This window comes from Melospiza georgiana, chromosome 21 (genome assembly GCF_028018845.1).
Source record: "Melospiza georgiana isolate bMelGeo1 chromosome 21, bMelGeo1.pri, whole genome shotgun sequence".
Lineage (NCBI taxonomy): Eukaryota > Metazoa > Chordata > Aves > Passeriformes > Passerellidae > Melospiza > Melospiza georgiana.
The window spans coordinates 720,408-733,515 of record NC_080450.1 but is presented as its reverse complement, the minus strand read 5'-3'; the positions used below and the strand labels follow the sequence as shown (position 1 = coordinate 733,515).

At 63.7% G+C, this 13,108-nt stretch overlaps 2 protein-coding genes across 2 annotated transcripts; both read left to right on the top strand.

The window, feature by feature from the left end:
* The first annotated feature begins 354 nt into the window (after window positions 1-354).
* On the top strand, window positions 355-1,480 carry LOC131092401 (WAS/WASL-interacting protein family member 2-like). The gene is made up of 2 exons (XM_058039082.1): window positions 355-501; window positions 620-1,480. Exons 1-2 carry the CDS (start codon window positions 355-357, stop codon window positions 1,478-1,480), a joined length of 1,008 nt encoding a protein of 335 aa, XP_057895065.1.
* A 41-nt stretch (window positions 1,481-1,521) lies between these two features.
* CBX4 (chromobox 4) lies at window positions 1,522-6,001 on the top strand. The gene is made up of 5 exons (XM_058039032.1): window positions 1,522-1,679; window positions 1,777-1,820; window positions 2,496-2,561; window positions 3,209-3,275; window positions 3,802-6,001. The coding sequence occupies exons 1-5, from the start codon at window positions 1,611-1,613 to the stop codon at window positions 5,128-5,130; spliced, it is 1,575 nt and encodes a 524-aa protein (XP_057895015.1). The 5' UTR covers window positions 1,522-1,610; the 3' UTR covers window positions 5,131-6,001.
* The last annotated feature ends 7,107 nt before the right edge of the window (window positions 6,002-13,108 follow it).

Genomic DNA, 13,108 nt, shown 5'->3' with positions numbered 1-13,108 from the left:
ACAGGAGAAGCTGGAAATGTCAAAGGGGAGGGTTAACAAACTCCGCTGGCATAAATTTCAATGAATGTATGTTTCTTAGGAAAACCGCTAAGTTAAAAAAAAAAAAATTAAATCTTCCTGTGTGTGTTTTCCTTGGGCTGCTGTTCACAATGGATAATAATTCTTACATTAAGCCCCTTCGGCCCTCCAGGGAAATCAAAATTGTAATATCAGTTTGCTTTTTATTGGCTCGGCTCTGCGATCGCGGCGGCTGCGTCTTTGTTAGGGGCTGCGGCGCGGTGACATTCAGCGGTGCCTCCCGGTGCGTCCCCTCCGGTACCGCCGGGCCCGGGTACGGCCCCCGGGGCGCGGCTGATGCCGGCCGGGGCCGCGATCACCGGGCTGGCACCGAGCCGGGGCAACGAGAACGTCCCGGGTGCCGGGGGCGCTGCCCGACCCCGGCCAAGGAGCCGCTCGGGGCCCCGGTGCCGTTCGAGCTCGGCCCCGCCGCTCCCGGCGAAAGTTGAGGGAACCCCGCGGGGATCGATCGGCCCGTCCGAGGCCCGGCAGAGCCCGGGGGGACGAGGGGGACGGCGGCACCGAGACCCCACGGCAGCCCCAGGGACCGCCCCGTTGTCAGCGGGCGCGGAGGCTCCGGTTCCACCGGGGTGCCGGCCCCGGGACACGGCCGGGCACCTGCGAGGAGCGAGCCCCGGCAGGGGTCGAGGGCTCCTCGCCCCCCGGGCGTCACCCACGCGTGTCCGCGGCCCCACGGTCCGGCGCGGAGCTGCGGGGCTGCACGGGGCTCACGCCGGGACGGGCCCGGCCCCGCTCCACCTGTCCGGGACGAGGTCCCTCCCGCTCCGGCACCGCCGCGCTCCCCGAGCAGCCCGGGCGGCCCCGCGGCAGCCGCGGACACGCGTGCGCTCCCCGGGAGCCGCTCCACGAGCACCGAGCGCGCGGAGCCGCCCGCACCGCGCTCCCCGTGCGCGGCTTCCGGCACCGGGCGGGGAAAGCGCCGCCACCTGCCCCGGGCCGGGCCCGCCGCCGCCACCGCCACCGCCGGTCGTCCCCGGGCGGGCGCCCCACGACCCGCGGCCAGCGCGGCCGGAGCTTCCCCGCGGGCTCGGGCCCCACGGGCCGTGCCGGGGGTGGGCGCCGCCGCTCCCCGGGCCCGGGGCACCGCGCGACGTGGCGCGGCGCGGAGCCCTCCCGAGCGCCCGTCCCGCCGCGCATCCCCGGTGGGACCCTCCGGCCGAGCCCGCTCCCCCGGGCCGCGGGTCGCGCACCTGCCCCGCGGGCTGCGCCGCCCCCGGCAGCCCCGTGGGGCCGTGCTGAGTCACGCGTGGGGCGGGAGCCGGGCCGCCCGCGCCCCCCTCCCCGCGCCGCCGTGCCCGGCCCCCGCCCGCCCCCTCCCCGCCTCGCTCCCCGGCAGGGCTGCGCCAATCCCCCGGCCCCGCCGCTGACGGGCAGCCGGGCCCGGGAGGCGCCGCCTCCCTGACGTCTCGCTCCGGGATTTGCACGGTTGCGGTGCCGCCGCTCAGTGTCTGTCGGGCCGGCGGCGGGAGCTGCCGGAGCCCGAGCCCAGCTCGGCTGCAGCGCGGCCCGGCCCGGCCCCTCCCGGCTGCGGGATGGAGCTGCCGGCGGTGGGCGAGCACGTCTTCGCGGTGGAGAGCATCGAGAAGAAGCGGATCCGAAAGGTGCGGGGGGCGGCGGCGGCGGGGGGCGGCGGGGCCCGGGGGCGCCGGGGGTGGCGGTTCCCGCTGACGCCGTGTCTTTGCCTCCCGCGCCGCTCAGGGCAGAGTCGAGTACCTGGTGAAATGGAGGGGATGGTCGCCCAAGTGAGTACCGGCGCCGGGCGGGGATGGGGCCGGGGCCGGGGCTCCGGGAAGGGCCCCGGCCGGGGCGGCGAGCGGGCGGCGAGAGGCGGCGGCGGGGCCCGGCGGTGACGGCGGCGGGAGCCGAGCAGGCGGCGGCTGATGTGCACCAGAAAATGGCTCCTTCCCCCTTTCCCTCCTCGGGAGCCGGGCTCCATATTGCAGAACCGAGCGGGGAGGGGGGGGCAGGAAGGGGGGAGAAAGGGGGAATAACCGCAAAAATGGTCCGCGTCGCCCCGCAGCCCCGAGAGCCGCTGCCGAGGCGGGGGCAGCACCGGCACCGGAGCGAGCGCGGCCGCTGCGGAGCGTTCGGGGTTCGCATGACAGTGCGGGCGGGGGGGCGCGGGGGGGTCCGGGACGCCGCGGCCGGGTCCCTCCTCCGCCCCGCGGCCGCTTTCCTGGGTCCGGGAAAGGGGATTTGGAAAATTTCATCATGACATGCCTGGAATTCCTCCGGAATAATAACTGCGCTAAATAAACAGTACCGTCCCCGCGGCCCCCCCCGCCCATCCCCCTCCCCGGGACCCCGGCCCCACACCCCGCTGCCGCCGGGCCCGGTGCTGCGGGGCGGCTCTGCCCGGGACCCCGGCCCCGCCGGTAGGGCCCCGCGGTGACGGCCGCTCTCCTCCCCTCTCCAAGATATAACACGTGGGAGCCGGAGGAGAACATCCTGGACCCCCGGCTGCTCATCGCCTTCCAGAACAGGTGAGCGGCCCAGGTGGGGCGGCGCGGGAGGGGCGGCGGGACCCCCGCTCGGGCCGCTCCCGCAATTGCAGATGCGTCACGGAGCCGGGGGCCGCGGCGGGGGCGGGCCGGGCCGGGCGGGGGGCGCGGCCCCGGCGGGGCGGGCGGTGCGGGGCCACCGGGCGACGCCTCCGGGTCAAGGTCCCCACGCCGCGGTGCCCCCCTTGCCGTGCCCCCCCACGCCGCGCCTCGCTCCTTCTCCCCGGGATTCGATGCCGCGACTCGAGGAGGCGGCGCTGCTGCTGCTGCTGCGCTTGGACGGGCTTCGGCTTTTTTTTTTTTTTTTTCTTTTTGCCTTTTTTTTTTTTTTTTTAAGCCTTTTTAATTTTTTTTTCTCTTTCCGCGCATTTATTTCCTGGAGTGTTTTGGCGCAAACTGCAAACTTCAGCCCCTCCCCACAGCGGGGAGGCGGCAGCGGGGAAGGCGCCTGCTGCTTGCACAGGATGCCCCGGCCCGCTGCCACCTGCGGGCCCCGGTCCCCTCCCGCTGTCCCCGCCCTGCTCCCCATAGGGTCACCGCCACCGCGGGAGCTGCCGTGCGGGACGGGGGGGTGGCTCCGGGGGTCCGCGTGCCGCCCTGGGGCTCACCGTGACGCTGTGTTCCCGCAGGGAGCGGCAGGAGCAGCTGATGGGATACCGCAAGCGGGGGCCCAAGCCGAAGCCGCTGGTCGTGCAGGTAACGCGCGGGCCCAGCCCCAGCCCCAGCCCCGCGGGGTCCCCGGGGAGCCGCTTGCAGCGGGTTTCATCATTTCATCATGCTCGGGATGAGCCTGCGCGCAGCGCCCCGGGGACCCCCAGCGCTGAGCCCGGCGGGTGCCCCGGCCCCCCTGCCCTCCCCTCCCCTCGGCGCTGCGGAGCCGCCGTGCCCGTGCCCGGCTGGCATTAGCACGCTGCTCGCGGGCTCGGCAGCCGCGGTCCCGCTCGGCCCCCGTTCCCAGACAGCTGATTGAAGGGGGCTTTTCTTCTTTTCATTGCTTCATTAATCTGGAGCAATGCACGGCCTCTAAGTTGGAGTGGGCTGGGGCCGCCCGCTCGAGGACGCGGTGCCCCGGGATGCAGCATCCTGTGAGGAGAGCGGCCCGAGGGGCGGGGGCCGTGCCGGAGCCTGCAGCACCTGCCGCAGCTCCAGCCCCCGGCGGCCAGCAGCCCCTGGCCGGGCTCTCCGGCCCCCTCTGAGCGCGGCTCTCGCTTTTGCCTTGCAGCTCCCGTCCTTCGCCCGCCGCTCCAACATCCTCACGGGGCTGCAGGAGCCGGCCGTGGACACCAGGCCCAAGCTGGAGCTCGGCTCCTCTGGCAAGAGCCAGCAGCACCAGTATGAGCTCAACAGCAAGAAGCACCACCAGTACCAGCCCAACGGCAAGGAGAGCGCCATGAAGCACCAGTCCCACAGCAAAGGGAAGTATTACTACCAGCTCAACAGCAAGAAGCACCACCACTACCAGCCCGACCCCAAGATGTACGAGCCACATTACCAGCCCAGTAGCAAGGAGCCGCAGGGCCAGGCCTGCTTGGACAATAACAAGGCCCCCCTGGTCGCCCACCCGGACAAGTGGGCTCACGGCCCGGCCAAAAACTTGCTGGGCCCGGTCAAGAACCTCACGGCAGAGAGCAAAAACGGAGCTGAGAAGAACCTGTCCAGCGGCACCGGGCCGCCCCCCCGGGACAGGGTGACCAGCAATGGCCTTGGGGGAAAGATGAAGATCGTCAAGAACAAAAACAAGAACGGGCGCATTGTGATTGTGATGAGCAAGTACATGGAGAACGGCATGCAGGCGGTGAAGATCAAGTCTGGGGAGGCTCCCCGGAAGCGGGCTGCGGAGGAGAGGACTCCTAAGAAGGGTGGGGAGGAGAAGGTGGAGGCTTGGAGAAAGCCAGGGGAGGACAGGGTGGCGGGCAGCAACGCCCAGAGCAAAGCGGAGGGCGAGAGCCGGCAGCCCCCGGCGGAGCTGGAGGAAGGTGCCCAAAAGACTCCCTCGGCCAAGGAGCTGCCCCTTCCCCCGGCGGAGCAGCCCCTGCAGCTCACCACCAAGCCGGACCTGGTGCCCTGGTCGCTGAGCCCCGTGTGCGAGCACAGCCCTTCCTCCGTGGGACTGAACCTGTCGAGCGGCAGCTCGCGGAAGCGCTGCCTGTCGGAGCCGCACGCCGAGCGGGAGCCGGGCAAGAAGCGCCTGACGTCCCGCAGCATCAGCGCGCCCACCTGCCTCAGCCCCCCGCGGCCCGAGCCGCCCGCCCCGCCCGAGGTCATCCTGCTCGACTCGGACCTGGACGAGCCCATAGACTTGCGCTGCGTGAAGCCGCGGCCCGAGGGCGAGCTGGCCCTGGCCGAGGTGAAGCCGGAGCCGCCGCCGCCGCCGCCGCCGGCCGAGGAGGCGGCCCCGGAGCCTCCGCAGCCCCAGGAGGCCGCAGAGGAGGAGGAGGAGGAGGAGGCCGAGTCCCTGCAGGAGTTCAAGCCCTTCTTTGGGAATATAATTATCACAGATGTGACCGCGAACTGCCTGACCGTGACCTTCAAGGAGTACGTGACGGTGTGAGCTGGGCTCCCCGTGGGAGCTGCCCGCCCGCCGGGGCCGCCGGCCCCACCGCCTCCCTGCCGGTGCTGGTGCCCCTGCCCCGGAGCCCCGTGCCCCCGGACGGCCGAGCCCGCCGTGCCCTGCCAGGGGACGCCGGGACAGGGCCGGGCACGGTGGCCGTCCCTGCCACGGGGGGGACCTCGCTGCTCCCGGCCCGCAGCTGGGGCTGCTCCAGGACCTGCAGGCAGTGGGACACAAAGGATGGGACCCGCCAGTTACTCAGAGTTATAGTATTATATTTTAACAGTGCTAACTTGTCAAGTGATTCTTGCTCCCGTTTGTACGTGGTGTTCTTGAAATGTATTGTTTGAGCTGAAAGCTGGTCGCTCCCTGGCCACGCTAATATATTTATTTGTAGGTATTTATATAATGAAATATAAAGCCTAGATTTATGGAGTCCCTAGATCACCTTATAAACTATATCAAACGACTATTTTCTGTTCTCCTTTTTAACCATTGAGCATTTGTTAGTCTTGGTCCCCTGTCCTCCCCACGACCCGCAGGACCATCCCGTATATATTTTTTGATACTGTACACATGTGGTGTTTCTATGTGCAAAAAAAAAAATCGTTATCTAAAGCTAAACGAGCTATTATAGAAATTGCTGCTATTAGAAATGTCTAAACTATAAGCTTCCAATTATTAATTGCTTGAATGTAAATATTAAATGGAGATGTTGAAAGTGCATTTGATGTTCTGCAGCTAGTGTAGATCGGAGTGCAAAGCCCAGCTGCTGCGAGCTGCCAGCGGCGCATCCTGGTCTGAGGGCTGTGTCACAGGGGAAGAAATGTATCATGCAATCATGGCAAAGGACTATAAACCTTTACAAAAACTACTGGGATTTGGAGTGCATTTGTTACAGCATTACGGGTGGCGGGTCCCTGTGTGGGCCTGCTGCAGCTGGGCTGCCCCAGAGCAGGTTGAAATGTTTACTCAGAGGTACAGTGTTTTGAATATAACTCAGTTTTCACCCCCAGAGTGTTGTGCCCGCAGTGCTGAGGGCACCCTGAGTGCAAGGGTGGGCAGCAGGAGCCCGAGGTGTGGTGCTTCCCTCTGGCAGGGCTGGGGAGGTCTGTGATTCTGTGATGGGAACCTGAGAAAGCTGAGGAGGCTGGGCAGGTGGCACGGCGATGGGCCATGGCTGCCATCCCAGCAGTGCCATCCCAGGGCTGGGGAGGGTCACAGTTGGGTAAGGAGCTGAGTGTCTCCAGAAAGGCAGATGGTCCAAATTCCACCAAGAAAGCTGCAGCTGTGTCTGAACAGATTAATCATTGCTGGAGCCTGCTGGAAATACAGTGCAGGGCTCATTCTCTGTGAGAGGGGTTACAGCGTGGTGGCTGAGACACAGTGCTCAGTCTCTGTTCCCCCAGTGACCCCTGTCCCCTCCCCAGACAGAGCTGAGTGCCTGGGCAGTGCCACCCTCCCGACCCAGTGCTGGCAAAACTGGCTCTGCTGCCAGCCTGGCTCCTCTTGGGCTTTTGGTCAGAGTCGAGGTCTCCTCCAGCAGAGGTCTTGGTTGAAATATTGTTGAAGGCACGTTGATGTGTGTGGATCAGAGCCACGAGCTTGTGAGAAGCAAATTGAGTTGGTTTGGGTAAGGTGGAGCCTGCAGTGATAGCTGAGCCATGGTGAGGGTGAGGGACAGCCCTGTGTCCTGCTGTCAGTGTCTCTCTGTCTCTCTGTCCAGCCATGGCACAGTGCTGCTCCCACAGCACAAATCACCTTCCATCTTGTGTTGCCCACTCTGGGCCTCCCAGGTGCCATTTCAGTTATTAAAAACTCCAAACCCATCTTGGTAATTGTGCCTTTGCAAAGCCGAGGCTGGTGTGGTGTCTGTGGGGAGGTGGGACAGCGCCCGGCCAGGTGTGGGTCACGGCAGGAACCCATGTGTGCCATTCAACCCAGGCCTTGCCAGCAGTCATGCCAGAGCTGGAGCACTTTTCCAGTGCAGTTTGGGTTGAATTGGTGGAAAAGTGACCACTGGGTGTGTGGATGCTATTTCCCAGCTGCAGCAGAGGGGGCTCGTGCCCGAGTGGGACAAGGCCTGCGGGCATTGCTGCAGCTGCAGGGTTTGCTCAGGCTGAGGTGGGAATGGCACTGGGGAGGTGCTCCATGGGCAGGGACAGTGCTGACAGCTCAGTTCTGCCCTGGTTTGGTTGTGGTTGGTGCTCCAAAGCCAAAGGACCCTTGGGCACTGCTCACCTGCCTGCACAGAGGCCCCAGAGCTGGTGGTTGGTGCACCCAGGGCAAGTGGAAATGGTGAGCTCTGATTGAAATCAACCTTTGCCTGATAGCTGTGCTGAATGTTAAGAGGGTTTTAATCAACGCTGCGTGTCACCAGAGCTCAGTGGGTGACGTGCTGAGGGTGCTGGAGAGGCAGTGTCGGGGCAGGTGCTGGTGAACCCCATCCTGCACCAGGGATGGGCTGGTGGGGAGAGTTTCCCTGCCGTCCCAGGCTCCAGGATCAGAGCATCCCGTCAGAAATGATAGGTTTCCCTTGATTAATTAAGCTAATGGTTATCTGAAAACAAAAATGGCATGGAAGAGGAGACGCATGCTCAGAATGCAAAATGTGATTTATGAAAGGGGAAGTGCGGCTCAACAGCCAGCCAGGGGAGCCGGAGCAGGAGCGGGGCCGTGGGGCAGGGCGGCTGCCGGGCACAGCTCGCTCCTCACCACACAAAGGTGCATGAAACCAGCGGGGCTTCTCACAAACAAACAGCACGTTGTGTCTTTGAACCCTGGGCCTGCAGGCTCTGGGCCAGAGCCCGGGCATCGCTGCTGCCACGGCGAGCTGGCTCGGCAGCTTCCCTTCCCTTCCCTTCCCTTCCCTTCCCTTCCCTTCCCTTCCCTTCCCTTCCCTTCCCTTCCCTTCCCTTCCCTTCCCTTCCCTTCCCTTCCCTTCCCTTCCCTTCCCTTCCCTTCCCTTCCCTTCCCTTCCCTTCCCCATGGGTGTGCGAGGCTCAGGACACTCAATAACTGCGGCAGGTTTGCAGTTCGCTCCACTCATCGGCATTTCTGCAGATGGAGGGTGTTGTGCAGCTGGTTTTTGGGGGAGCACGGTCCCTCTGAGCTGCCTCCCTGCACCCCGGGCTGCAGAAGCCCCTGGGGCTCCCTCTGTGCCGTGCTTGGTTTGAGGCACCATTTCCCGGAAGCCTCACGGCCAGATACGTGTTACTCTAATAGTTTGATCGTGTTTATCACGGCTCCAGCAGCTTCCTGTGCTGCGAGAGGTGTGATAAGTAGTTACTGGTTTAAAAGCTGCGCCCTTCCCTCGCTGGGCCGGGTGGCCGGGAGAGATGAAATGTTGGGATATGAATTACTTATTCTGCCACCCTCTTTCTCCCCAGTAAATGCATCAAGCCTAAATGCCTGTTACTGAGCAAATTAATGTGGAGTCCACGGTGACTTCCAATGGTTATCAGAGTGATCCAGGGCGAGCTGCAGCGTCACCACGCTCCATTAGGAAGGCTGGTGCGTGCTACATTTAATGTATTTCCCAGGAATGTGTTAACCTCTGCTTGGTTTGGATTTATTCCAGACAAACATTTGCTGATGTAAAAGGAGAATTTGTGCTCGTCTTTGAGCCCTTCTGAAAGGGCCTGATGGATGCAGGGCCGTGCAAGGGAGGGGCTGCAGCTCCGTGCTGACCCTTTCTCCCCTCCCCATGGTGGCACCAGCACCAGGCTGGGATCCAGCCCATCTCCAGCAGCTGCCGTGGCCCTGTGTGGTTTCAGGAGGTGTCAGCGGGATCCCTGCTCCATGGAAAGTGATGGAAACGCCATCCCCAGGCAACGACCTGGCACAGGGGCAGTGTGGGCCCCAGGGCTGGGTGGAAGGGCTCCCTCCGTGGTGTGAGGATGCTGTGATGAAGAAGGTCTCATTAAACACAAAGCAGAGCTGATGTGTTTTAATCAGAGTGAGAAACAGCCTTGTGGGAGCTGGGAAGTCCAGTCTGAGAATGGATCCAGACTGAGAATGGGAGAGGGGCTTCTCAAGGAGGGCAGAGGGTGGAGGTGGGTGTATGCAGTGGGAACTGGAAGATTTCCCTGGCACTTGGGGCACTCAGTGCTCTTACATGGGGGTGGGGGCAGCTTCTCCATGCATCCACTGTGTGCAGTTTGTGACATTTCTCCTTTATTTTCCCATTCCTCTCTGGCTTTGCTGTGCAGTGTCAGGAGGTGATGGTGTGGTGATCTCAGCAGCCATCCTCCACGGTAAAGCCACCAGGTAAAGCATTCATGGTCACTTTTTGGGAGGGAAGGCCACTGCTTGGTTTATGTTTTTCTATGCCTGCCCCTTTGAGCACAGCCATACCCAGCTGCTACAAACAATTTCACCTAAAACTGGACCTGTGGGGCTGATCCAGCAGCCACTGAGGGCGTTACTGGGTTCTGCTGGGCTTGGTGTCCCTGTGTGTGGCAGAGCAGCTGTGGGAGGTGCAGCCCTCGCCAAACTGGGACAACTGGGAGGGGATGGAGAGGGGGCTCCCCACTTCAGCCCAGCCCTGAGCTCCCCCATCTCCCCCATCCCACAGGGCTGCCTCTGGTTTGAGCAGTCAGAAAAGCCTGGTAATGGGAAATTCTCAGTCTCTGCACAGATAAAATCATTTGGACTCAGCCCAGATTCGTGTGAGATCTGTCAGACACGGCCACAAGGACACAGCTCTGTTTACGTTTGCACCAGAAGAGGAAGGCAGCTGCACAGGGGCAGCACAGCCCAGAGCCTCTCCAGGCGCTTCCAGAGCCTTCTGGAGCGGCTCCTGACGATCCCCTGTGCTGGGAACGCTCCTGCTGCCCCTGAGCTGGGGAGCATCCCACGGCAGGCAAACTGCAGCATCTCACCCCTCTCACACACAGGATGTGGCTGGGGCAGCGCTGCCTGACCCACCAAGGCCTGAGGCACGGCCCAGGCTCGGGCAGCAGCAGGGCAGAGCTGTTCTGTGAGCAGGAGGCTGGATGGAAACGGGGGCTGAGCTCCCAGGGACCCTCACTGCACTCCCCAGGAGGGACCCCCGTGGCTGCTGCAGGGAGGGACAGGAGAGGGGGACAAGAGACAGGGGCAGGGGTGGCTGTGGCCAGGTGTGTGCAGCCTGCCAGGGGAGGGAAAGAGGTTGGTGATGGGCTGGAAGAGGGACTGGGGAGGGAGGAGGGACCCATGGTGCAGCTGCAGCGTGAGGAGACTGCAGGGGTGTCACTGCAGGGGTGTCACTGCAGGGGTGCCACTGCAGGGGTGCCACTGCAGGGGTGTCACTGCAGGGGTGTCACTGCAGGGGTGTGACTGCAGGGTGTGACTGAAGGGATCTCACTGCAAGGGTGTCACTGCAGGGTGTGACTGAAGGGATCTCACTGCAGGGGTGCCACTGCAGGGGTGTGACTGAAGGGATCTCACTGCAGGGGTGCCCCTGCAGGACAGACCTCTGGGTGCAAACGGGAGAGGAATGGGGCTCTCTGCAGTGATGGAGGCTTGGGCCAGGCCCCGGCAGGGCTGAGGGTGGCCGGGGTCTCCTCCCCGCGGGCTGGGAGCCGCCGGTGCCCCCCGAGTCAGGGCGAGCTCCCAGGCTCACCCCGAGCCATTTGCCAGCACTCCTGAGGTCGTTTCTCAGAGCAGCCGTCAGCTCAGCTGACACCTTGATGTAGCTTAAAGCAAACTGCAAACGCGGAGATTTATTTTTGTCCAAGGAGCAGGCACATAAAGCACGCTGTGTGACACAGCGGGAGCACCCCGGCTGCTGTCCCTGTGCCGCCCTGCTGGCCCCGAGCCTCCGGGGTGGGACACGGAAATTCCATCACCGACCGCCAAATCTCCGGGGTGCCCAACCCTCCGGGAGCCCTGTCAAACAGCAGCGCCCTTGCCCAAGACACGGGACAGGAGCTGCCCCGGCCAGGACAGCGGGGCTGAGCTCTGCCAGGTTCTGTCCCAGGGGGCTGCTGAGAGGGGCATGGCCACACTCCCGTTTCCAGGGAATTTGGGCATTGCCGTGGCCTGAATGTGGACACAGCTCCACGGCAGAGAAGGGAGAGCTGCTTCACTCAGGTCTCAGTTGGAGGTGAGAAAGGGATAAACCAAACCTTTCAGAGGTGTTGTGCTGCAGCAGCCAGGGCGAGGGCTTGGATATTATTAGAAAATGCATTAACAGAAGCCTGGATGGAGGTCTGAGCTGATGGGAGCTTTAACAAACGTGTATTTAATTTCGATATGAAGACTACGCTGAGCAAGGAATTCTGGCTGGGAATTTTTCGTGTTCGAGAATTGGGAAGCCCCTGGGCTTTGTCCTCAGCAGGGATGAGCGTGGGACGTCCAGGACAAGGGATGGCGGTGTTTGGTAATGGCTGTGAAATGAGCCCCAGGAAAGGGATCGGGCATCCCGGGCCAGGGGGATGCCCAGCGGGGCAAGGTGTCACTTCGTGTGTGGAACACGAGGACAGGAAAATCAGGATGACTCAAATGTCACACGCTGTCCCTCGGCTCCCGCAGCCCCGGGGCAGCTCCCAGAGCTGCGAGCAGCAATTCGGGGCTCAGCGTTCCCCTCCCGCCCGCCCGGTGCCGCCGCTGGCGGGGGGAGAGCCGGGGGGACCGGAGCACGTCCCGCGGAACCGCGTGGGCATCGCCACGCCAGCCCCGGGGCGGGACCGTCCGCGGCCGCCGAGAGAGCGAGGGAGCGGCGGGAGCGGCGAGCGGGGCTGCGGCAGCGGCGGGGGCGAGCGCGGGCTAAAATGGCCACGGCGGGAGCGGGCGGGGGCTGTGCCAGGCGGGCAGGGCTCATCCCGTGCTGTGCCGTGCCAAACGGGCTGGTCCCGGGCTGTGCCAGGCGGAACGGGCTCATCCCGGGCTGTGCCATACCAAACGGGCTGGTCCCGGGCTGTGCCATGCCAAACGGGCTGATCCCGGGCTGTGCCATGCCAAACGGGCTGGTCCCGGGCTGTGCCATGCCAAACGGGCTCATCCGGGCTGTGCCATGCCAAACGGGCTGGTCCCGGGCTGTGCCAGGCGGAACGGGCTGATCCCGGGCTGTGCCATGCCAAACGGGCTGGTCCCGGCTGTGCCATGCCAAACGGGCTGGTCCCGGGCTGTGCCATGCCAAACGGGCTGGTCCCGGGCTGTGCCATGCCAAACGGGCTCGTCCCAGGAAAGAGAAGCCAAACCGCCCCGGGGAACGCGGGGAACGCGGGGAGCGAGCAGCCCCCGGCCCCGGCACTGGGAGAGCGGCCCCGAGCCGCTGGAAATGCCCTTTGTGACGGGCTGGGCATGGTGTTTCAGAAGATGAGGGTTAGGGGGTCCCCCTCTGAATTTCTGGGTCTCTGACCTGGTGCCGCCCCATCCCTTTTACCCCTTCCCACTGCCGGTGCCTCTGAGGGGAACGGGCTCCTCAAGTTCGGGGACCCTCGGAAAGAAACATTTTATATTTTGTCTGGAAGAAAAAAACAATGGAGCGCCAGGTTCTTATAAATACCAAATACAAGGTTAGGGGAGGGGAAGTTTGCTCGGTATCAAGGAGCCACCGAAGCATCTCAAAACACAAATAAATGGTAATATTCACATATGCTTGGAAACGTTAATTTTCACACGTTAGTATTTCCACACGGCTGAAAATGAAGGCTGAAGCGTTGTCCCCGCTGCTCCCACCCATTTCGGCGTGCGGTGCAAGCCAGGCTGTCATTTTAGCATCAGGAATGTGCGCTGGATCCAGCCCACTGTGACACTGCCCTCCTTCCGCCCGCGTCCTTTCGGCACACGAAGGCAGCAGCAGCACACAAACCCGGGCATCCTTGTGCAGAGAGGAGGCTGCGGCGCTCGGACGGCAGCGGGGCCGCCCCTCTCCCGGCGGCTGCTGGAACGATGCCTTATCTCGAGTTTAAGGGCTCAACCTGACCCTGAGCCATTTTTAACCCGAGGTGGGAAGAGCCCTCCCTGGGTGTCTCTTTCTCTGCTCCGAAAA